Source organism: Ovis canadensis, chromosome 24 (assembly GCF_042477335.2).
Source record: "Ovis canadensis isolate MfBH-ARS-UI-01 breed Bighorn chromosome 24, ARS-UI_OviCan_v2, whole genome shotgun sequence".
In the NCBI taxonomy this organism is placed as follows: domain Eukaryota; kingdom Metazoa; phylum Chordata; class Mammalia; order Artiodactyla; family Bovidae; genus Ovis; species Ovis canadensis.
Window position 1 is genome coordinate 55,839,845 of NC_091268.1, and position 24,175 is coordinate 55,864,019.

The 24,175-nt window shown below is 59.4% G+C and overlaps 1 protein-coding gene and 1 long non-coding RNA gene across 25 annotated transcripts in view; one reads left to right on the forward strand and one right to left on the reverse strand.

Annotated features, from left to right (window-relative positions):
- IQCE (IQ motif containing E) overlaps positions 1–17,452 on the forward strand; it is a 36,131-nt gene extending 18,679 nt beyond the window's left edge. For 14 of the 24 annotated variants that reach the window (XM_069571304.1, XM_069571299.1, XM_069571305.1 and 11 more), the window contains 14 exons: positions 827–899; positions 1,145–1,194; positions 2,861–3,024; positions 4,222–4,277; positions 5,384–5,562; positions 7,132–7,236; positions 8,324–8,414; positions 9,246–9,416; positions 10,678–10,701; positions 11,734–11,844; positions 12,458–12,579; positions 13,257–13,354; positions 14,154–14,240; positions 17,210–17,452. In XM_069571304.1, the coding sequence (XP_069427405.1) occupies positions 827–899; positions 1,145–1,194; positions 2,861–3,024; positions 4,222–4,277; positions 5,384–5,562; positions 7,132–7,236; positions 8,324–8,414; positions 9,246–9,416; positions 10,678–10,701; positions 11,734–11,844; positions 12,458–12,579; positions 13,257–13,354; positions 14,154–14,240; positions 17,210–17,337 (1,459 nt within the window). In that variant the 3' untranslated portion in view covers positions 17,338–17,452. Of the gene's footprint in view, positions 1–826; positions 900–1,144; positions 1,195–2,860; positions 3,025–4,221; positions 4,278–5,383; positions 5,563–7,131; positions 7,237–8,323; positions 8,415–9,245; positions 9,417–10,677; positions 10,702–10,882; positions 10,980–11,733; positions 11,845–12,457; positions 12,580–13,256; positions 13,355–14,153; positions 14,241–17,209 lie in introns of all 24 variants that reach the window. The other 10 variants (XM_069571298.1, XM_069571300.1, XM_069571319.1 and 7 more) reach the window with 1 other exon arrangement.
- On the reverse strand, positions 4,581–6,296 carry LOC138429609 (uncharacterized). Its single transcript, XR_011252858.1, has 2 exons — positions 5,138–6,296; positions 4,581–4,831 (listed from the first exon to the last, which is right to left on the reverse strand). It is a non-coding gene; the product is annotated as an uncharacterized lncRNA (long non-coding RNA).
- Positions 17,453–24,175: the final 6,723 nt, after the last annotated feature.

Here is a 24,175-nt window from a genome sequence, read left to right on the forward strand (position 1 = left end):
GTGTTCGAGTTTATTTAAGGAAATCTGAGTTTTCACTTTCTGATGCCCTATGTATCCTCTTTATACAATAGATCCAGTCTTCCTTCGTTTCTTGCCAGAATTACCAGCCTTAGAAAGACCTTATTATTTGCTGATTTCTGCTGTTTCAGAATCCTAAACTGTGTTAGTAACTTTACCTTCATTTCTCTGTAGAGCCTTTTCTCTGAATTATATGGACAGTACAAGGAGGAAAAAAAATGGTTCTCTTTCCTTTAAAAAATAATCATCCCCCCACCTTCCCCAAAGACGACTTGTCCTTTCTAACCCTGAGGTCTTTCTTCACAATTACTCAGGTTTTTAAAGACACAGTCTTATTAGCAAAGACTATCCCCCGGAAGGAGGCCTTTTACCTCTCGCTGGAGGGTGGCTGGTCCAATTGGGAAGGGCCCTGTAAGTGTGAGAATTCTCTGGTGGGTTTTGTGCAAGCCACCCACCAGCTGGAGGCCCCTCAGGCTTCCCTGGAAGCTTAGTTGATAAAGAATCCGCCTGCAGTTCAGGAGACCCCGGTTTGATGCCTGGGTCGGGAAGAGCCACTGGAGAAGGGACCAGCTACCCACTCCAGTATTCTTGGGCTTCCCTGGTGGCTCAGCTGGTAAAGAGTCTGTCTACAAGGCGGGAGACCTGGGTTGGGAAGATCCCCTGGAGAAGGGAAAGGCCCACTCCAGTATTCCGGTCTGGAGAATTCCATGGACTATAGTCCGTGGGGTCGCAGAGTCGGACTCGACTGAGTGGCTTTGCCTTTCACTCGTCCGGCACTGCCCCGTTGACTCCGACCTTGGGTCCTTAGCAAGCTGCAGACTGACGTGAAGACCACGAACCTGGAGGAGATGCGGGTCGCCATGGAGACGTACTACGAGGAGGTGCGTGTCCCCCGCCCGGGGCAGGCGGCGGGCTTGGTGTTGGGGGGCACGGCCAGTCGCCGAGCCGGGTGGTGGCCTGGCTGCAGTGTGGGACCCTCCCCTTCTAGTTCATCTTGACCGGAACACAAATCAGCAACTTCGTGCTAACTTCCTGCCGCCGGGCCGACACGGAGACTCGCTTTCTCAGAGGACAGTTTCCTTGGCGCTCGTTTTGTGCTGACCGTGTTCTAACTTTGTGTTTGCAGATTCACCGTCTCCACAGTCTCCTCGCAAGCTCCGAGACGACAGGACGGCGGTACGACCCTCTGTCTGTCTGTCTGGGAGCCCTGCTCCGCATGCTGTCTGCATGCTCAGCGGCTGGCAGAGGGGCGCTCCTTCCATGGAGCGCGGACCCCACCCTGGGTCTGGGGCTTCCAGCTGCCGTTCGAGCTTCGAGCTCTCGTGTCCCCTCCCGGGGGCGTCGCGATGCCCCCTCCCCGCTGCCATCTCTGACCCCTGGCCGCATAGTCGGGCTTCCACTGGTGGTCCTGCCTCGCAGCTTCCAGCTTAGAAGCAGAAACACTTTCTCAAAGCAGATCTTCCTTTAGGAAGATATTTAGGGCCGAGTACAGGTTCGTCTTGTCAAGTACGTTTACTGGGAGAGATGGGCCGTTTCCTCACCACGTACATCTTCCCCTGTCCCGTCCCCAGATGACGTCAGGCTCTCGGCAGGTCAGGGAAGGAGGGGTCCCTTGCCACTCCAGTGTTCTTGCCTGGGGAATCTCATGGACAGAGGAGCCTGATGGGCTGCAGTCCATGGGGTCTCGAGTCGGACACGACTGAGCGACTTCACTTTCACTTTTCACTTTCATGCATTAGAGTAGGAAATGGCAACCCACTCCAGTGTTCTTGCCTGGAGAATCCCAGGGACAGGGGAGCCTGGTGGGCTGCCATCTATGGGGTTGCACAGAGTCGGACACGACTGAAGCGGCTTAGCAGCAGCAGCAGCTTAAAGTGGGGACGGGAGAGGCGGCCAGAGGACTTGCAGTCAACGCCCGTGGTGGGCAGCATTGTGCTCTGTAATGTGCTCTCGGGTGTGAACTGGCAAGCGATGGCCTGCTACCCCCGGGGAAGCAGCGGCTCCACCCCAGCACCCTCTGGTCAGCTTTCCCATCACCCGGCCAGCGCACAGCCCACTTCCCCGGGTTGCTGTCTAAAGGCGCCTCACCTCGTGCCCACTGTTAGCTCACAAGCCCTGAGCCCTCGACCCGCCGCGCCTTGGCTCAAGCCTGAGCAAAGCCCCGACCCACGTGGTTCCCCGGAGCCGCGTCTCAGCTCCTCGCGATGACGGACTCCGCTGTGGGGGCCAGGGAAAGTGGTGAAGTCAGCCCACAAACGGGAGAGGCCTCGTGGTCCACCCTGCTGAGAGCGGATATGAGAGCAGAGGCGGGCAGCGCCTATCCCGCCACCGGGAGCGGGCTCCCCGAGACTCAGAGCCTCCTCCCCTCCGCCCTGGGTGGCCACGGGGGCCCCATGAGGCACCGCAGGCGTCGGCCCGGGGCTCACAGAGACGATTTAGCGAGCAGACGACTTGGCAAACGAGGAGTCTGTGACCAGCCGGCGCCGACTGTACTTCAGACTCTGCGGGGGAGGAGGCGAGATCAGAGCAGCCGTCCGAGGACAGGACTGACGGAGCAGGAGGGCCAGGACCCTCCGCAGCTCTCCTGGGCCTGCTGCTCCGTCTCTCGCTGACGACTGGACGCGGTCCCGTGTTAGACAGGCATGCCCCTGAAAGGAGTGAGCCTCTGTCGGGGTGACAGTCCGCTGGCCTGGGTTCGTAGTCGGCCTTCCCCGTGAACCGCGCACATTCATGCTCAGCACACCCTGAGCGCCCAGGCCGCCGTGTGCCTGCCCCTCACTCGGGATGTGTGTTAGGCCAGCTCAGGACCTGAACCTTACCCGCTGGGTCTTGTTGCTCCTAGGCCTCCAGTGGAGAAGAAAATCGGCCTTAAAAGGCAGAAGAAGATGAGCAGTGCCCTGCTGAGCTTGTCCCGGAGCGTCCAGGAGCTCACGGAGGAGAACCAGAGCCTGAAGGAGGATCTGGACCGCATGCTCAGCAACTCCCCCACCGCCTCCAAGATCAAGGGTACCTGCCCAGGCCCCCGGGGGCGGGGGACATGGGAGGGGGCCCGTCTTCCCACGGCCACCCCGCTGAGCAGCGCTGCCCCGCGCCACCAGCCTGCCGTGGGCCGAGCACGGTCCTGGGCCCCGGGTAGAGCCGTGGAGGGCTGTGCAGGAGGGGGAGGCTGCCCCCAGAGTCACCAGCCTGCCGTGGGCCGAGCACAGTCCTGGGCCCTAGGCAGAGCCATGGGGGCACGTGCGGGGTGAGGGGAGGCTGGCCTGTGGGAATAGCGCTGGGGAAGGGGCAGATAGGGGGGCAGCCGTGCCCACGGACGGGAGGGGCACTCTGGGCAGCGGGCACAGAGCCCCAAGTGGGCCTGGCAGTGTGAGGCAGCCAGCGAGCCCAGTCCCTGGAAGCGGGGGCTGGTGGCGGATGGGGCCTTGAAGGCCACTTAGAGGGCAGCGGGTTTGTGCGGAGGAGAGAGGACCCCTGCTGCTTTGCTGCGTGGAGGCAGGAAAGAGGACTGCGAGGACAGCACCACTTAGGGTCCTCTGGGGCTGCTGGTGGCCTGGCCTGGGGCCCTGCGGTGGTGGGAAGCGGCCGTGTTCCTCGTGCACGTGAGCCCTGGCCTGGCTGCAGCTGGTGCGGGCAGAGAGGGGTCAGGGTCATAGCCTTGGTCTGAGCAGGACAGAGGGGGCCACAGGGGGAGGCTGCAGCTGTGCTCGAGGGCCCAGTGGGGGTCAGGCACAGGGGTGAGTTAGGGCAGGGCCCCGGAGGGAGACTTGAACCTGGGAGTTACCAGGTCAGGGGACAGATGCCCAGCCCGTGAGCAGGGGCAGGGGGTGGCCACAGAGCCTCTGGGCGGGTAGTGGGCACCGAGCACCTGCAGAGCCGGGTGGAGGGGGCGCTGGGGGAGTACTGCTGGGTCCGGGAGATCGAGGGCTGGGGTGGGCTTGGGATTGGCCGCGGGGCTCGCTGGTGAGCCAGAGCAGGGCCGTCCCGGCGGGGGTGGGGGGGGGGGAGGGCAATCAGGAGAGGTCGCACAGAGGAGCTGAAAGGAGCAGTGGTCACCGCGGAGCCGCGTGGGCACCACAGGGTCCTGGACTGGGGGCCGCCCCTGGAGGGGAGCCGTCTGGCCGTGCCCCAGACAGGAGGTCCCGGCCGAAGGGGCCCGTCTGACAGCTGTGGAGGTGTGTCCTTCAAACCCCGCTGTCCCGGCAGGCTACGCGGACTGGAGCAAGCCCCGGCTGGTTCGGCGGATCACAGAGCTGGAAAAGGTGAGTGGTGGGCCTCTACCAGCCCTTCCCTGCCCGGCCCTGCCTATGCGAGAAGGAGCCTTGCTTCTGGGACATAATGGGGGCCCCATTATGGGGGACAGCTGCCCGGGGACAGCTACGCCTGGGACGAGCTGGGCAGAGGAGACTCTTAGGGTCTGGACAGGACGCCTGGCCGTGTCAAGCCTGTCCCCGCGTCACAGACGGCAAGGCGTGGCCACACAGCACGCCACAGCACTTCCGACTGTACAGTATAACCGTCGGGGAAGCGTAGGACCCCGAGCCTTTCAGAGAGCCAGCCTGACGTGCACACAGGGGCTCTTTACTGCCGGTCACTTCCCAGGCGGGTTTTCTCACCGCTTGTGTAGCATCTGAGTTCACAGAAAATTGCACATCCGCACTTTACCAACCAGGGCGTTAACAAATCCTCATGTCCCCCGTGTGAATTTGTGAGTGTAACCAGTCTGATTCTGTTGAGGTTGGTCAGACGTGTCTACACTGTCCCAGTACTGGTAAAACACCGAGTTAGAGCCGTCAGTTGTTGGAGCAGAGTCAACCTAGAGGGGAACATTAAAAATAAAAATCGAACCTGTTTACAAAGGCAGAAGACAGAAAGTTTCTGTAAACTGTGGGTAATTTAAGAATGAAGCCCGTCAGGAACGCAAGGCGCCTGAAGGCAGTCCAGGAGCCGGTGGGCAGAGTTTGTCCACCTGGGGAGATGCTGACATCGGTGGGAGAAGGTGCTCGGAACCTTCAGGCGCAGAGCGGGTCTGTCAGTGCCGGGCGACAGCCTGGGACAGAACATTGCAGACATCCCGGGGACAGCGGGCCCTCGAGCCCAGGGAGGGGCAGGCTGGGCTCACCCTCTCCAGCTGCCGCAGGGCCCGCCCCGAGCCGGCTGGGTCTCCCGGCCCCAAAGCGGGAGAGTGACGTCGCCCCCAGGACTCTGCGGAGCTGCCCTCTCCCCAGGCAGCGTCCCAGCCTTCTGGGGTCACACGCAGAGCTTTTCCCAACCCCCTCGCTGGGAGGAGGTTCCCTCTGGCCGTTGTCCCTTTTCTAGGAAAGTAAAATCAGAAATAACGTCTAACAGATGCCTATGTCGCCTCCAGAAACTCAGTTCGATGGAAAGCCCCAAGCCCCAGGCTTCAGAGGCAGCAAGGCCGGCCTCCCCGACGCCCTCGGCGCCCAGCCCCGCGTTGCACCTGCAAGAGAGCGAGCGTCTGCGCGGAGCGGTGCGGAGCCTGAAGGACGAGCGCAGCGCGCTGCACGCCCAGCTGCAGGAGCGAGAGTAGGTGGCCCGCGCCGGGCGGGGGGGCAGGCCCGCTGACGCGTGCTGCCGCTGCGGCCAAGCTGCCTGTGGGTCTGGGGAGGCGCAGCGCACGGCGGCCGCCGTACAGGCCTCTGTACGTGGTTATTAACCTTCTGACGGCTCACCCGTGAGGCGAGGGCGGCTTCGGTGACACAGGGTGGCTCTCACTGGCCTGTTTCGTTGTCAGATGCGTGGGGAGTGCCATGGATATCTTACACGAAATTCCAGAGGGCTTTCCAAATTCTTTCTTAGAGAAGGACTTGCTTTCACTGGTCTGTGTGAAATGTCGGCCCTCCGTTGGAGCTCACGCACAGGGCTTTAAAGATTCCGCGCTCTGCTCACAACGCCTAATCTGTGCGTCAGTAAATATGCTGGTGAGGAGCGCGGAGTCGCCAGGGCGACCGTGAGCGAGTGGGCGGCAGAGCCTCCGGTCTGGCTCGTGTCCTCTCTGCTCTCTCGCGCCTGGCTCTGTCGCCCGCGGAAGACGCCTGTCACCTGCTCACCTGTGGCTTCTCCAGGTGCAGTTCGCAGATGCTGTTTCTCAGGCCTTGCCGCTCAGAGCGTCACACAGGGCCGCCTAGAGGTGGAGCCGCTCGGGCCCCGCCCACCCAGGCCCTGCCCACGTCTGCCGAACCGGCTTTGTCTGCTGAGCCCCCTCCCCGATTCACGGGCATGTTTAGGTCTTGGGTTCACAGCAGAAGGCAACTCATTTCACTTCCAGTGGAAGTCGGCAGTGCATCCAGGCTCTAGATTTATAAACATTAGGAGTCACTTTGCTTGTGGCTCAGCTGGTAAAGAATCTGCCTCCAATGCGGGAGATCTGGGTTCGATCCCTGGGTTGGGAAGATCCCCTGGAGAAGGGAACAGCTACCCACTCCAGTACTCTGGCCTGGAGAATCCGTGGACCTTATAGTCCACGGGGTCGCAGAGAGCCCGACACGACCGAGCGCCTTTCACTTCAGTGACGAGCATCTCTGGTTTCTCCTAAGCCGTCCCATGCACGATGACAGTCTCTACTCACTGAGCCCTGTCGATGTGACCCGCACGTGTATCTCATTCATGTGAGGTCGCCACCTCAGTGAGCAGTGGGACATTTTAAAGCCACATTCTTGGCCACGTGTCACCTGTGGGGCACGGGAGAGCTTGGGGGGAAATGCCGGGGGGACCCCCTGTCCCTGGCTCAGGCTGCACCCCCACTGCCAGTCCCAGGAGCTCTTATCTCAGTGCAGGTCGATCACCAAACAGTGTGACCACTGGCTAATGCCTGTCCCCGAGTCGGTGACACCTGTGAGAGCAGGGCCTGCGCCGCGTCCGGCCGCCCTGCTCCCAACCACTGCTGGCACAGGCGGTGCTCAGTACACAGCTGAGCGGACGGAGGCGGCCCCGGGCTCCCAGCATCACCCAGAAGGGCCTGTCTGCATCCTCGTCTGTGCAGAAGTGAGGAGGCCAGACCCGCGGGTTTTTCTGAGAGCTCCCCCTGCTCCGATGACCCCATCACTGTGAGCCTCCGTCTCAGCGACGCTGAAATGTCTCTGGTTCCTCGTTCAGTTTGGAGGTGAAGCAGCTGCTGCAGACGAAGGCTGAGCTGGAGAAGGAGCTGGAAAACGTGAAGGAGGGAGAGAGGCAGAGAAGAGAGAGAGAGAAGGTGTTGAGGTGAGCAGGCGAGGATCAGGGAGCCGTGCGGTGCCAGGCTGTCCCCGCCTCCCTGCCTGCCCCCGAGGCCCACCCCCGCCCTGGGCCCAGAGCGGCTCTCGTAAAGCTCCAGCCTGATCACGCGGCTGCTCTCCTTTCATGGCTTTGCTGCTGCCTCCGGGAGAGGCCCCTCACGGTCAGGCCGGCGTTGGCTGTTAGGCATCACGGCCCCCCTCCTCCAGCACGTCTTCCTGGGCAGCCTCGGAACAGGCCCGGATTCCACACCCTGGTCGGGATAAGACCCAGGAGACAAAACGTAGAAACAAGGCAAACGTCCATCGGGTTGAAAAAACTGAAGTACGTCCTTAGAGAGGAGTGAGGCCCGAGCCCTGCTGCACATGGGCCAGCCTCAGAAACGTGATGCCCGCGGAAGAGGCAGGCGGAGGCGCTCTCAGACTGTCTGATTCGGAAATACCCGGAGCAGGCAGATTCCTGGAGAAGACAGCGGATGGTGGTTGCTGGGGGTGGGGGCAGGGAGTGACTGTCAGGTTAAAGGGCTCCTTTCTAGGGGGACGGAAACACCCTGGAATTAGGCAGTGATGATGTTTGCACAGCATTGTAACTGAAAAGCCACATAACTGCGTACTTTAAAAAAGTGGGATTGGGGTTCTGTGAATTTATCTCAATAACAAAGGCCCCAAAAGTAGATCAGAAATCCAAGCAGAAATATTTGGTGCTCAGAATAATTAGTAAGATGCAGATTACTGAAAGGAACAAAAAAATATTATTTTCAGAATAAACGTGACTAGACTTTGTCAGAAGCCTAGAATTAAAGTAAATCAGAGTGGGCGGGTGTGTGGTGGAGAACAGTTTTTACTTTACCTTTGAGATCTGTGGCCAGGACGTGGGTTGTATCTCCTTCCACCCCCGCTGTTTATTAGCTAGTCGTCGGTCACCTCAGTTCCTCCCGTGAGCAGCCGTGGGGTCCCCCGGGCCGTCGGGTGGTGGCCGGGCGCCCCCGTGGCTCGGTGGGCAGCCCCCCGCTGTCGCATGCAGACGCTGAAGCAGCAGCATGGCAGGTGAGGTATCCTCCCCCTTCTCACCTTAGAGAGGAGATTCAGGAGCTGACCAGGAAGTTTCGGGAACTGGAAGGAAGGAAGAGGGAAGAGGAAGATGAGCCCGCTGCGGCGGCTCCCGAGGTAGGGCTGTCTGTTTTCCCCCGCCAGGGCCGGGAGGCAGGGGAACCCTGAGCTGACGCGCCGTGTCCCCACTTGTCCCCACACCCGCGGTTTCTCCGGAAGCCCACGGTGAGAGTCCAGCTCCATCATCACTGTTGGTTTCTGCGAATGGTGCACATTGAGTCCTGGGCTTCTGGACTAACCGGTGGTCAGTTCATCATACCACTTGGTGTATCGGCTCTCCCCACGGACTTCTCCACCGAGAAGCACGTGTCTGCACAGAGCCTGCAGTCTTCCCATGAGAAAGTCCTAATGTTTTTCTGTTTACGGAGAAGTTTCCCTGCAGATAACAATGTGGACCCTAAAATAGTAGAAATAAGTGCGATTTTTATTGTCGTGAAAGCAATTCTTGATTCTTTCCACCTTAAAAACCAAGCTAGGGATCTCTTGCCTTTTATCTCAAAAGTCCCACCTACGTAATCGGGTACTGCCCTGGAAGGAAGACCGTGAAAGGACCCCTGAGAGGCAGATGTCTCGCGCGCGGATGCCCAGATGCGCTGAGCCCAGACAGGGCGTTACGGTCACCTGGGTGGCACCACGGTGCCTGCCGCCTCCTGTCCTCACGGGAGAGCGTTCCCACCAGTGTCAGGGCTCACGAAAGCCGGGCTTCACCTTGTACACTCGTGGACCTCTGAGCAGTGTGGACAGTTCCTCCTCTAAATTAGAGAGTCTGATCTGATAAGCGTCTCCGGTGCTCTCATATCCTGCCACCACCTGCCCGAAGGCCATCTTTTCTGCCCCCCACACCCCGAGCCCCCAGAGCTCATCCTTCTCACCTTGAATTTCCTGCAGACCCATGAAGAACCCAGCCAGCCTCCCAGCCCCACCGCCAGCCCCTCCCAGCCGGACACTGAGCCAGACTGGAGCCAGGGGGGCTCCTCCCGGCCCCCCTCCTGCTCAGAGGGGAGGAGAGACGAGGCCGCCAGGGTCCTGCAGCGCAGGTGGAAGGGGTACCAGCGCCAGGTGAGCGCCCCGTGGCCCCTGCTCCACCCGCTGCCAGGAGGCAGGGTAGAGGCGTGGAGGGGTGGGAGGGAGGCGCGCCTGGAGGCACGTGGGGGCTGGGGGGCCCAGCGGCAGGTCTAGAAGCGCTGTCACCCCCCCCCCGGTGGGCTCACACAGTGGCGGCTCGGGTCCCCCTCGGGTCCCCGGATTCCGGGGATGCTGGCTCCGGGCACATCCTCTCCCACAAGCGTGTTCCTGCCCTTCCCCGGGGCTCCCGGGACTGCGTTTTGTTAGGGGCAGGGAGAGGCTGCTGAGGGGGGAGGGCAGGCGGGCCAGGCCAGTGGGCCCGCGCTGGTGCCCGTGAGCCGGGACAGCGAGGACTGCGAACCCGAGCCCTGGGGGCACTCCTCCTCGGCCCCCGCGTGGCCCGCGGAGAGGGCATGGGCTCTCTGACGGTGGAGGGCCCTACGGGAGTCCTCCGGTTTATGAAACACAGCTCGGCCCTCATTCCCCCCACCGGACAAGCAAAACCAGAGTTCTCTGCTTACCTGAACACTGTAAAATCTTAGCTCCAGAAAGTGGCCAGTGGAGGTTTGTTATTGTAATCTCTTCCCAACTGTTTTGAAGGAAGTGTAAAAGACAGCAAGCTGAAAGAAGTCAGTGCAGTGATGTACCGATTCTTGCCTCCCACCTCAATTCAACAAGAATTAACATATAGTCATGATTATTTTCCACACATGCTGTTTTTTTTTTTTTTAAGAATCGTTTGCAAATAAGTTTTAGATGTTACGAGGCCTCTGTGGGTATCTTCTCTGAATAAGGACATGCTGCAAACCGCAGGACTGTGGCCAAACCTGAGGCACTTGCCCCCGTGATTCTGATGGCTGTTCAGGCTCGGGAGCCAGGGACCCAGAGCCTGCACGGGTTAGAGTTAGGGTGAGCGTGTCCTCCACAGAGGGCACCCTGTGCTCGGACGGCTCTAGCTGGGGGGCTCCGTCGTCTGGAGCCTCAGACAGCCCGGTCACGGCGGGTCCCCGTGAGTCACTTCACGGCAGACGCCCCCACCAGGCTGCATTTTCTGCAGTGATTTGCCATCCTGACCACGGCCGCCCACTTCTCCCTCCCTGCTGCAGGCATGTCCGGCTCCCTCAGCTCCACCTGCTGCTCCTGGCGGGTCAGGGAGGCCAGCACCGTGGTATGGGGGGGGGGGGTCAAGAAACAGAAACCGCGCTGCGAGGTAACTCACCCTCATGTTGACTCATCACCTTTCTCTCTGTTTCAGAAAGAAAGGGCTCTTCTGGATGAAGTAAGCAAGTTTTATTTCACCAATTTCCAAAACACATGTTTTTCCTTTGGTTCCACTGCCTGTGGGGGAGGGGGTCCCTGTCTTCATGAAATCAGGCTGACCCAGCACCGAGATGAGACACCTGAATGCTCTCAGCACCCAGTCGGTGTGTGGATGAGTTCACACTCCATCTCACTCACAGCATTCTCTCAGCACACTCGTGCGGACCTCAGTTCTGCGTCCGCAAGCTGAGGGCCCTCGGAACACGGACCGTAAGGCAGGCCAGTCCAGGCTGGAAGGTGGGTTCAGGGCGCACCCCCGGTGCTGTGGGGCCGCTGCTAACGCCTGCCCGGCCGGGGCATCCCTGCAGGGAGCCTCGAGGAGGAGAGGCCTCGCTGGACTGGGAGGAGAGGAAGGGCAATCGGGCAGAGTTGTCATGAGCGGAGCCCGCCGGGAAGGGGAGAGCCAGGGTGTGCCTGGGATGTGGGCACTGCGGCTGCTGCTCTCCCGAGCTGCAGGCCCGTCCTTGGGCTCTGCTGTTGCTGACTGGGGCTAGAAGCAGGATCCTCAAAATGACAGCGCCGCTCCTGAAACCCGGCCTGTTGATCCCAGAGCTTACAAAGCGTCCGCGCATGTTTCTAGAGAAAAGCACTCAAGAGCAAGGTTAGAGTATAAGTAACTCCTTTGCGACAGTGTGAGGCCGCGCCCGACCTGGCTTGACCGTGAAGATGCGCAGAGAATAAAGTATGGGAAATGGGGTCACTGCCTGGGCGTGCAAGCCTAGCTGGGCAACGGGGTCGCATTTGCAGTGAAACGGGAGAGCCTTTAGCCGCCGATCCGTTTGTGTTCCAGGATTTGCTTTCCTGTGGGGTCCAGCGTCCGGGCTGGTCCTCCGTGGAGGCCGGGCGTGTTTCTGGGTGGGAGAGGTCCCGGGCGAGTGAGGAGCGGGAGCCTCAAGGGCAGGAGGAAGCGGGGCGTCTTCTCTGCTGTCAGGACCCCTCCTGCGGGAGCCTCCCGTCCTCCAGGGAAGCTGACCTCTGTCTCTCTTGCCAGGCGGCTGCCGTGCTGCAGGCGGCTTTCCGGGGGCATCTAGCTCGGGCGAGGCTGCTGTCCAGCACAGCGTGTGTCTCGGGACACCCCAGGGTGCCGAGCCCTCCCACCCAGGTACATCGGGTCTTCGCTCAGACCCAAGTCCTCCCTCTCTCTCCCCATCTCTTCTCACGCTCCACCCACCAAGCGCTGGGGCCTCCCTGGCGGCCCTATGGTGAAGACACCACCTTCCAAAGCCGCGGGTGCACGTTTAGTCCCTGGTCAGGGTGCTGAGACCCCCCGTGCCTTGTGGCCAAAACACGGAAAACAGAAGCAATATTGTAAGGAATTCAATAAAGACTTTAAAATTGGTCCACAAAAAACAAGCCAGGGCAAGTGCAGGTGTCCCCTGGCCCTGGGTGTGCTCCTGGCCCCTGCCCCCTGGCCCCCGGCCCTGGGCACCTGGCAGGGCTGAGCTCAGGGGCTGAGTGGCGTGGAGGCGCTGGGACGTGGAGTACCGTCTCCACTGCAGCGTCAAGACAGGCCTAACGTGGGATAGGAGCACCCCCACCCTGTGAACCACAAGACATGAATTCTGAGGATCTCTAGAGTCTTAAGAATTAACCTAAGTAACGAGGGGAGCCACCTGAATCAGATTGCGCTGAGGGTCGAGGGAGGCGGCCCTCACCAAGCGGGAGGGGGCAGGGCTCTCAGACGGTTCTCCCCCCACTCCGTCCCTGCGCCCCAGGACTCGCCCGAGCCCTGCACCCCGAGCCCCGCTGCCCAGGCCGAGGGAGACCCGTGGCAAGAGGAGGCCATCACCATCATCCAGTCTGCCTTCCGGGCACACCTGGCACGGGCCAGGCACAGGTCGGTCCACCTGCAGGCCCCTGTGCCCAGACACCGCTGGGGGTGGAGGGGGCAGGCTGCCATCCAGGGAGGCACAGGGTGAGGGACCGGAGTGTGCTACACCCGCCTCTCACTGCTGGGGGCCCCAGGCTCCCATCCTCAGAGGAGGCCTTCCTGGAGCCATTTCCTCGCGCTGGAAGCGTTAGATTCTGTGAGGCTCTGGGAGCCACCGGTTTGCAGACTGGCTGCGGCCTGTCCTGAGACCCTGTTCCTTCCTGGAGGAGAGCGTGGCCTGAGCCATGTTCAGGAAGACGTGGGCATCGTCAGAGCTCCCCTCATCCGCTCTCGCTCTTGTCCACGGCTCCCTTCCCACTGGACCCGCCTCTGCAAGGGCTCAGAGCCCCACAGCCGTCAACTCGGCCAAGTGGCGTTGACTGCGGGCCAGGGGCTGAGCTCGGGTCAGGACCCAGGCCGGGAGGTGGGGGGCCACGTCTGAGGCTCCCCACAGCCCACATCTCAGGACCTGGGCCCGTCGGGTGCCAGCTGGCCGTGTTGGCCATGGCTCTGGGGCCCCAGATGCCGGCCTGGGGCTGGCCTGCGGGAGGTCTGAGCCGGCCTGGGGCTGGCCTGCGGGAGGTCTGAGCCGGCCTGGGGCTGGCCTGCGGGAGGTCTGAGCCGGCAGGTGTCTCTCTCCCCAGTGCCCCCGGTCCCGGAGCCAGCACTGCCGCGGCTCCCGACAGGCCGGCCTGGCTGCCCCCCAGGGCGCCCCCTCCACCCCGCCCTGCGGCCGCTCCTGGTAAGTGCATGTTGTCTGGGTTTCACACGAGGGTGGCTGGCCTTCTGAGGTGGATGCCGAGAAGGCTGCTAGCCTCCCGGGAGCCGGGCTTTGTCGTCGCCAGTCAAGGGGCTGGGCCTGCAGCCGGGTCCAGGGTCGGTGCCCACCGACCGCGCGGTCCAAGCCTTGTGGCTTTGATCTTTATTCTCAGCTCTAACCAGAGGGAGGTGGTCTCCCTCCTTTGGGCCAGTGTTTTTCCTGTTTGTTGCTTTTAAGCAAAACTGTATTTCCTTTTCTGCCTTCTTAAGACCTGCCAGCCGTCAGTGCAGAAACCCCTGGCGTGGCGGGGCGGCCGCCCCAGGAGAGGCCTGCGTCCGCTTGAGGCCGGGCGTCCTGTGTGAGACAGAGCATGGGGCAAGACCACTTGCCCATCGCCTTTGGCCCGAAAGCTGATTCCGACTGTCCTCCAAGCCCTCCCTCCTCTAACTGGGAAGGCTTCATCTGTACTTGCTTGGGCCGTGAGGCCAGAGATGGGCAGAGGCGGTGTTCGGGGTCAGAGCGGTCACTGGACCCAAAGCACGGTCCTCAGCCTGGCTCAGGAGCAAGGCCTGCAGGCGGGAACCTCCCGAGATGGCCTTTCAGGGCCGAGCCCTGCGGTCGCGACGATGGAGTCGGGAAAGGGGGTTGCGGGAAGGGAAGGGCGCTTCCCATCAGGGAAAACCCACAAAAGGAGCAGCGTTCCTGACCAAGACGGGCGGGAAGACGTGTGGTGCGGCCACGAGTCTGTGCAGATGGGACCTCGGTCTGCGTGCTGTTGCAGGGCCCGGAGACAGCGAGGGGAGCAGCGGGGAGACCGCCAAGGGGCCAGCTCCAGAGGACGGAGTGCCGAGGCCGCCACCCTGCTCCGGTGAGTGTGGGACCCCGTGGCTGAGTCCCCTGCCCTTCCAGGCTCATCTGACCTGGAAGTCAGTTCAGTTCAGTTCAGTCGCTCAGTCGTGTCCAACTCTTTGCGACCCCATGGACTGCAGCACACCAGGCCTCCCTGTCTATCACCAACTCCGGAGTTTACTCAAACTCATGTCCATCAAGTTGGTGATGCCATCCAACCAACTCATCCTCTGTCCTCTCCTTCTCCTCGGGCCCTCAATCTTTCCCAGCATCAGGGTCTTTTCCAGTGAGTAAGTTCTTCGAATCAGGTGGCCAAAGGATTGGAGTTTCAGCTTCAGCATCATTCCTTCCAATGAACACCCAGGACTGATCTCCTTCAGAATGGGCTGGTTGGATCTCCTTGCAGTCCAAGGGACTCTCAAGACTCTTCTCCAACACCACTGCTCAAAAGCATCATTTCTTCGGCGCTCAGCTTTCTTTATGGTCCAACTCTCACATCCATACATGACTACTGGAAAAACCATAGCTTTGACTAGATGGACCTTTGTTGGCAAAGTAACGTCTCTGCTTTTTAACGTGCTGTCTAGGTTGGTCATAACTTTTCTTCCGAGGAGGAAGCATCTTTTAATTTCATGGCTGCAGTCACGATATGCAGTGATTTTGGAGCCCAAAACAATTAAGTCTCTCACTGTTTCCACTGTTTCCCCATCTATTTGCCATGGAGTGATGAGACCAGATGCCATGATCGAATGTTGAGCTTTAAGCCAACTTTTTCACTCTCCTCTTTCACTTTCCTCAAGAGGCTCTTTAGTTCTTCTTCACTTTCTGCCATAAGGGTGGTGTCATCTGCATATCTGAGGTGATATTTCTCTTGGCAGGCTTGATTCCAGCTTGTGTTTCATCTAGCCTGGCATTTTGCGTGATGTACTCTGCATATAAGTTAAATAAGCAGGGTGACAATACAGCCTTGACCCACTCCTTTCCCAATTTAGAACCAGTCTGTTGTTCCACGTCTAGTTCTAACTGTTGCTTCTTGACCTGCATACAGATTCCTCAGGAGGCAGGTCAGGTGGTCTGGTATCCCCATCTCTTGAAGAATTTTCCACAGTTTGTTGTGATCCACATAGTCAAAGGCTTTGGTGTAGTCAATGAAGCAGAAGTAGATGCTTCCTGGAACTCTCTTGCTTTTTTGATGATCCAGTGGATGTTGGCAATTTGATCTCTGGTTCCTCTGCCTTTTCTAAATTCAGCTTGAACATCTGGAAGTTCACCTTTCATGTACTGTTGAAGCCTGGCTTGGAGAATCTACAGCCTTCTAGAGCTAACACCCAGAAAAGATGTCCTTTTCATTATAGGGGACTGGAATGCAAAAGTAGGAAGTCAAGAGATAACAGGCAAATTTGGCCTTGGAGTACAGAATGAAGCAGGGCAAAGACTAATAGAGTTTTGCCAAGAAAATGTACTGGTCGTAGCAAACACCCTCTTCCAACAACACAAGAGAAGACTCTACACATGGACATCACCAGATGGTCAACACCGAAATCAGACTGATTATATTCTTTGCAGCCAAAGATGGAGAAGCTCTATACAGTCAGCAAAAACAAGACCAGGAGCTGACTGTGACTCAGATCATGAACTCCTTATTGCCAAATTCAGACTTAAATGGAAGAAAGTAGGGAAAACCACTAGACCATTCAGGTACGACCTAAATCAAATCCCTAAGTGACAAATAGATTCAGGGGACTAGACCTGATAGACAGAGCGCCTGAAGACGTATGGACAGAGGTTCGAAGTTCGTGACATTGTTCAGGAGGCAGCGATCAAGACCATCCCCGTGAAAAAGAAATGCAAGAAGGCAAAATGGCTGTCTGAGGAGGCCTTACAAACAGCTGAGAAAAAAACAGAAGCTACAAGTAAAGGAGAAAAGGAATGATATACCCGTTTGAAGGCAGAGTTCCAAAGAAGAGCAAGGAGAGATAAGAAAGCCGTCCTCACTGACCTGGGAGCCCCCACGTTTGAAACCGCCCTCTGTCCAGCTCAGTCACCTCCTGGCTCTGTCCGAGCCGGCACACTGCCAACTTGGACGTTCCCTCACAGACCTCCACTCAGCAAGCTCCCAATGCCGGCACGTTTTCTACAAAAACCGCTTTCACTCTGATGTCAGCAGACCCCACGCTGCATGGCCTTTAGAGTCTTGCACTGGGGCTGAAGCGTCTGTTCGTGCCGCTGTTTCCTCCTCTCGTGAAACGTGTGTCATTTTGAAGCGGCCGCTCCCTCCTGCCTGGAGGGCGCCTTCGGAGGTCTCTGTCAGACCTGTTCACACGAGGGAGCAGTCTCCGTGAAAACTGGACACTGAATCCTCTGATCTGATTGTGAGAATGTTTGTAATGGAAAATAACTGAAGATAACCTCGAAAACTGATGTTTTTAATTTCAGAAGCTTCCACTTTAATCATTTTCTTGGAAGTTACAGAGAAAAAGCTGGCCCGGTCACAGCATGTGCAGAGCAGCTGGGTCGTAATTTCCTCCCGTCTCTTATCTCAGATCGGAGATGGCGCCTCTTCCATTCCTCGGCGGAGCAGTGAGAGCAAGGCGCCCGGCCCTCCTTCGCTCCCCGTCCAGGGGTCACGGAGGCTGGAGGCAGTCTGCAGCCTCGCCTCAGCTGGGGGATGGAGAGCCTAGGCGTGTGTGGGAAAAGGAGTGGACGGTCACAGTGGTCCCCAGGTCTCCCGTCCAGTCCCGCCCCCTCTGCCTCGGGGCACGTGTCCTCCCGCGGACGCTAGGGCCACCGGCCGCCAGACCCCAGGACTGTGCCAGCAGGGCGACTCGCGGAGAATTCCCGCCACAGCCCCAGGTCCCCTCCCTTTCGCGGGTGCCTTGCCAACCTGCTGGTGCTGAGCGTGGAGGCAGGGCTGTGCAGCCGGGAGCGGGCCAGACATCTGCCCGCGGGCCCCGAGCTTGGCCGTGACCCCCCTCGTCTCTGTTTCAGCGGAGTCCCCCAACTTGGGGCTGCAGCCCACGGTGCCCACACCCGCGGAGGACATCAACTCCGACGACTCCGACGAGATCATCCTAGCGCCGTCTCTGCCCACGAGGAAGAGCGCCTCCCCACCCTAGGCCCCGGGCTTGCCTGCACGCCGTGACGCCTGTCAGGGACCCTAGGCTCAGAGGACAGGCACTGAGATTGGAGAGTAATGTATCCTGTTAGGAAAAGAACGCTGCCTGCTGGACACCTCGGCCTCCCCTGCCTCTTCTCTCTGTTTGCCCCTTTGCTTGTTTGTTGAAGGAACCCAAGGCCTTTCCTTTACCTTTGGGAAGGGGTCATTCCGTTCCGACCCCTGGCTGCCCCTCCCGCGATGGTCTTCAGAGCCCACAGACTTACTCCCCGGACTGGAGGGCTGTGGGGAGCCCACAGAGATGGTCCGCATGGCCCCTTCCGGCCCCTGTGGCCGAGACCCGGACAGCACCAGCGACGGCACTCTGCCACCCTCCGGATGGCTTTACCAGCCAGTCACGCTGGACGCGCCTGCTGTGCCTTTGGAGGAGCAAGGGAGCGGGAGACAGGCCTCTGGTCAGGGAAGTCTCTCCATTCCTGAGACAGAACGCAGTTCTGGAGACGCCGGCAACGTCAGGGCCCCCAGACGGCTCGTGTGCCTCGCCACCCCCCACACACAGGCCTTTCTTCTGCCTCCTTGTCCCTTGGGGCACTGACCCCAGTCAGGGATTGGGGGGTAGATTGGTCACTGGGTGTATTAAGCCTTAAAAAAAGTCCAGATTACAGTCACAGAAGCAGCATCAAGGCCGCTTCTGCAGCACACGGCTGGCACAGGGGGGCTACTGTGCCCACGCGCGGCGGCAGGTGCTGCAGACTCCACGGGACCGCCCCGCGCCCCCACCGCATGCAGACCCCGGCTCCGAGGGGCCACAGCCTGGGCCGGGAGCGGACATAAGGGCCTTTCAGGAACTCGGGTCTGCTTCCTGTCTGGGAGATCAGCCCTGGCTGACGGGGGGAGCCTGAGGCATCCGGGCCCCCCACTCAGGGCTGCTGCCCAGCCATCCCCGCACGTCCACGCCACCTCTCCCGGGGCAGGCTGTGCAGCTCAGGGAGGGCTGACGGCAAAAAGCCACTCTCAGCTGAGCCCAGGGGCCTGCCCACACCCTGGGGGTCTTGTCCCCGCCAACCCCCAGCCTGGCCCCCAGCCCCCCCACCAACAGCTCCTGGTGTTGAACCTCAGGGGCTCCAGCTCAGCTGTGTCCTCCTCTCAGGAATCTCCTGGGCCCTCCTCACAGTGGTCAGAAGCTTCTGGCTCCAGCACTGACGAGGCGTGTGGCCCAAGGAACTCTGTGTGGTTCTGGCTCATGTGCGGCGCAACCTCCCAACCCAGCCCCTTCCACCCCAAGTCACTCAGGGGACCCCTGGCCCCCTTTACCACTTAGGTGCTATTCATACAGTAGCTTGAAAAAATGCCAGCTGGGGACCAGGCTTGAGTTATTTTTCTCTTTATTTGGCCTGGAGCTGCCAAATCCACTGTTTTCCGTCTGTTTCTCTCACTGGACTGATGGCTCATGCGGCTGGATTCCGGCTGACCTCTGCCCGGTTTCATCCACTGTATCTGCTCCTCCTCTGGGTGCCAGCTCAGCTGAGGCCCATAGGAGGCACCCAGAGGTGGTGGGGGCAGTGCCCATGGGCCTGCACGTTCCCAGGGGTCCTGCTCCCCAGTGCCCACTCAAACCCGGGCGTTTCAGCTTCAATCCTTACTCTCAGGAGCCCAAGGCTCTGGGCCCTGCAGCAGAGAGACCACCTTCAGGACACCGCCCCCCCCCTTCCAGGGCCTGGAGACCAGGCCGTGTGCAGTGGGCTAGCCATCAGCAGAGCTGGGCGAAGTCAGCCCCCGAACCTGAGTTTTCCGAGAAAATGCCCCTACGTTTACAGATCTGCTGTAAACGTAGATCTGTCTGCCTGTGCTCCTTGAGTCCAGCAACGTTGATGTAGGAAAAGTAGCCACCTCAGTAAATGGCTGACCACAAGGCTGTGACCCTCTGACACTGCACGGCTCCGTCCCCTGGGGAATGCCAGGTGCCCGGCGGGCTTGCAGGGCCCGGGGCTCAGGCTGGGGTTCTAGGGCCTGAGGAGAGCAGCGCGGGAGCAGGGCCTGGGCTAGAGGGCCGCCTCCTGCGGTGCCCGCCTGCCTGGCGCTGCCCCCCTGCCTGGCGCTGCCCCACCAGGGCGCCCCGCAGACAGACCAGAGCGCTGCAGACCCCCAGCAGAAAGAGCAAGTGGGAAAGGGACCGCCACCAGCCAGGCGGACCAGGGCAAGCGCTGCAGAGCTCCGCTTCATTCTTGAGAAGTACATACCCTCTGGGAAAGCCACATTCACCTCAAGGTCTGAATATTTAAATTGCGCGAGAACCCACCTAAGCCAGTTCAATCCCTGCTGTGGTTTGGGAAACAGTGTTCGCTCTCAGAAGTTCTGAGGACCGGAGGGTGGGCGTACACACCCACCTGGGTCGGCTGGCTGCTGCCCCAGGACTCGGGGGGCGGGGGTGGGCCTCCCCGAGCTCCCTGGGGTCTGTCAGCAGCTAATAGAGCCAGGCAAGCCTCCTTCAGGGCCAGAGGTCTCACTCGTCAGGGAGTCACAGGGAGACGCCAGCAGGCAGCCTCCGTGGGAGGGGTGCCTATCTTGTCCCTGATGACGGCCGCGCGTAGGAGTTTCCCGACCTTACGTGTAACTTACCGTGAGCCCTCTGGAAGGGATCGGGTTTCCCTCTGCTTTTGTAAATAAATGCTGCTTGGCGGGTCTCTGTCTGGACTGCCCCGCAGACCTGTGGCTTTTCATGCGCGACCCTCAGGGGTGCAGTCGCCGAGGCTCCTGGGCTTCTGGGCACAGCGCAGGCTTGGGGCTGGGGGCCCCGCAGTCAGTTTCCTGCCGTGCAGGCTCTTCTCTCGGGCACCCGTCCTAGGATTTCTCGTCCCCGTTCGCGAGCAAGGGCATGAGCATGACCACGTGAAGATGAGGGGTTTTCTCCCCCTCAGTCTCTACTTAACTTCTGTTTGGGGAGCAGAGGAGGAATACCTTAGGAATCACACAGACGCCCAGGACCCTCAAAAAGTTGGCTTCTAGAAAAATAACTGGTTTCCAACGTTTTGTGGGGAAATCGCTGCACGGCGCGCACCTGTGTGTCTCGGCTTGCTCGCGCGGCTCACAGCACGGCGCGCACCTGTGTGTCTCGGCTTGCTCGCGCGGCTCACAGCACGGCGTGCACCTGTGTGTCTCGGCTTGCTTTCGCGGTTCACAGCACGGCGTGCACCTGTGTGTCTCGGCTTGCTCGCGTGGACTGGCCGGGCCCTTGAACTTGTCTGAAGCCCTTCCAGGGCTGGCTGCTTGGCTCCAGCGCCAGCCCAAGCCAGTCGCCCTGTGCCCTGTGCCCTGTGGGCAAGCGGTTCATTTGGGAGACTTGGCGCCATCAGAGGAGCGGGCTGGGCCTCAGGAGGCTTCAGCAGAGGAGAGCAGGGCTCGCCAGACCTCAGCCCAGCCACGAGCCTGCTGCACCCACTCTTGTGTGAGGCTAGGGTCCAGCAGCAGAGAGGCAGCCTCGAGGGGAGCTGGTGGGAGGAGAATGGAGTATGCACCCCCCCAGTAGGAAGAAAGGTGGCACGCGGGCGTGAACCCGTGGACGCGCACCTGTGCACACACACACAGGACCCTCTCCTGACGCCTGCCAGCTCTTCCCTTTCAAGGTGGTCCCAGCCTGGTCTGCCAAGGAGCACCTGAGCCTCGCTAGAGGCTGTGGGCTGACTGTGACCTGCCAGCCCTGCCAGGATGATTTTAAATACGAGGTTCCTCAGAATAGAGAGAGGAAATGCTGGAACACAAAGCCCTGGTTCCCTTCAGCTGCCGTTGGGTCCAGAATGTGAACACTGGGGTGAGGAGCGGGCCCTTGTTCTCTGCTCGGTCGCCAGCTCGTGGCCTCTGGCCAGTGCCGCCCATCCTGCCGGGCGCCCCATTAGACGGTCCTGCCTGGGGCCCTGGGGGACGTTTCCATGGTGCCGTGTCCTGTCTGAATAGGGAAACAGGGTGCCCCTGAGCTATTCATTAATGAAGCCCAGAACAGCCCGGATTCAAAGCAGCGGGTCCAGCGTGTGCCAGGCTGCCACGCAGGCCGCCTCCCGGCCCCTCCCTTCCAGCCGGGCTTGCAGGGGTGAGAGCTGGCAGCCTGGGGATAGGGGGCCGTGGGCGCAGCGCCTGGAAACGGCAGGAGGCTGCTGTCCCTGCTCACGGCAGCCTCGTCCGCTGTCGTCCGCTGCCCAGCATGGGGACGGCCCCTCTCTCTGCAGCTGGGGACCCAGGGGCCCCTCCCCAGGCACCCTGGCCTGTACCAACCCTTCCTCCACTTGTCGGTCAGACATGGGTGTCCCCGGGACTCTGACCCCAACACCCAGGACCCTCAGTGTGGACGTGCATGATTGCACACAGGCCTCTCCAGAGCCTCAAGCTTGGCTTAGCCCAGCGCTGACTTACCTTTGCCCCTAACCTGCCCCCTGCCAGTGGCCCCACCTCAGGGAATCACAGCTGCTCGGTTCTTGGCGCCAGAACCAGGCGTCCCCGCCGCGTCCCCCAGCCTCCTCACCCTCCGCAGTCTCCAGACCCCAGCGGCAGTTCCTCTGAGGCCCCAGCACCTGCTGTGCAGCCGGGGGAGCCCCCAGGGGCCCCTTGGACGCCAGGGCACCGCCCAGCTCCTGACGATGCCGTGCCCCCACACACCACCGCAACCACACAGGCAGTGTGAACACACACACTCTAAACCGAAGCCTCTGGGAGCGATACGTGTGAAGCGCCGCCATTTCTCCCGAGGCGCCCACAAAACAAACAACCCGAAAGTTGGGATACTTTCTATGGAGGTGAATTACACTGGAAAAAGCCAGCCTGCCCCTGATTCGTTAATCTGGCAACACATATTTGAAATCATATAAAACAACACAAACTTTGGTTTCGTGAACGCAGGGTGACACCACCCCCAGCCTCGGTCATTCCTTCCACGCGGACGGCCGCAGGTGTCTCCCTCGGCCGAGCCTTCCTCACCCACGCCTCCCTTTCCAGCCGCCTCCTTAGCGTCTCTCTTCAGACGTCTGGACATCTTCTCCAAAAGGACACTGACAGGCCTCACACCCATTAGCATGGCTACTATCAAATCAAAAATAAAACTCACAGGTGTTGGTGAGGAGATGGGGAGATGGGAATCCTGTGCCCCGACGGTGAGGACATATGACAACAACTGTTGAAGACAGTCGTCAGGTGATTCCTCGAAAAATCGAATACAGCCTCCATGCCTGCACGCTCAGTGGCTTCAGTCGTGTCCGAGTCTTTGCGACCCCAGGGACTGTAGCCCGCCAGGCTCCTCTGTCCATGGGATTCTCGAAGCAGGGATACTGGAGTGGGCTGCCACACCCTCCTCCAGGGGATCTACCTGACCCAGGGATCGCCCCTGCACTGGCTGAGTTTCCTGCATTGGCAGGCGGATTCTTCACAGGGAAGGTCCATCAGTTCAGTTCAGTCGCTCAGTCGTGTCTGACTCTTTTCGACCCCATGAATTGCGGGCCTCCCTGTCCATCACCATCTCCCGGAGTTCACTCAGACTCACGTCCATCGAGTCCGTGATGCCATCCAGCCATCTCATCCTGGATCGTCCCCTTCTCCTCCTGCCCCCAATCCCTCCCAGCATCAAAGTCTTTTCCAATGAGTCAACCCTTTGCATGAGGTGTCCAAAGTACTGGAGCTTCAGCTTTAGCATCATTCCTTACAAAGAAATCCCAGGGTTGATCTCCTTCAGAATGGACTGGTTGGATCTCCTTGCAGTCCAAGGGACTCTCAAGAGTCTTCTCCAACACCACAGTTCAAATGCATCAATTCTTCGGCGCTCAGCCTTCTTCAGAGTCCAACTTTCACATCCATACAGGACCACAGGAAAAACCATAGCTTTGACTAGACGGACCTTAGTCGGCAAAGTAATGTCTCTGCTTTTGAATATACTATCTAGGTTGGTCATAACTTTTCTTCCAAGGAGTAAGCGTCTTTTAATTCCATGGCTGCAATCACCATCTGCAGTGATTTTGGAGCCCCAGAAAATAAAGTCTGACAGTGTTTCCACTGTTTCCCCATCTATTTCCCATGAAGTGATGGGACCGGATGCCATGATCTTCGTTTTCTGAATGTTGAGCTTTAAGCCAACTTTTTCACTCTCCTCTTTCACTTTCATCAAGAGGCTCTTTAGTTCTTCTTCACTTTCTGCCATAAGGGTGGTGTCATCTGCATATCTGAAGTTACTGATATTTCTCCCAGCAATCTTGATTCCAGCTTGTGTTTCTTCCAGTCCAGTGTTTCTCATGATGTACTCTGCATATAAGTTAAATAAGTAGGGTGACAATAGACAGCCTTGACGTACTCCTTTTCCTATTTGGAACCAGTCTGTTGTTCCATGTCCAGTTCTAACTGTTGCTTCCTGACCTGCATACAGATTTCTCAAGAGGCAGGTCAGGTGGTCTGGTATTCCCATCTCTTTCAGAATTTTCCACAGTTTATTGTGATCCACACAGTCAAAGGCTTTGGCATAGTCAATAAAGCAGAAATAGATGTTTTTCTGGAACTCTCTTGCTTTTTCCATGATCCAGTGGATGTTGGCAATTTGATCTCTGGTTCCTCTGCCTTTTCTAAAACCAGCTTGAACATCAGGGAGTCCACGGTTCACGTATTGCTGAAGTCTGGCTTGGAGAATTTTGAGCATTACTTTACTAGCATGTGAGATGAGTGCAATTGTGCGGTAGTTTGAGCATTCTTTGGCATTGCCTTTCTTTGGGATTGGAATGAAAACTGACCTTTTCCAGTCCTGTGGCCACTGCTGAGTTTTCCAAACTTGCTGGCATATTAAGTGCAGCACTTTCACAGCATCATCTTTCAGG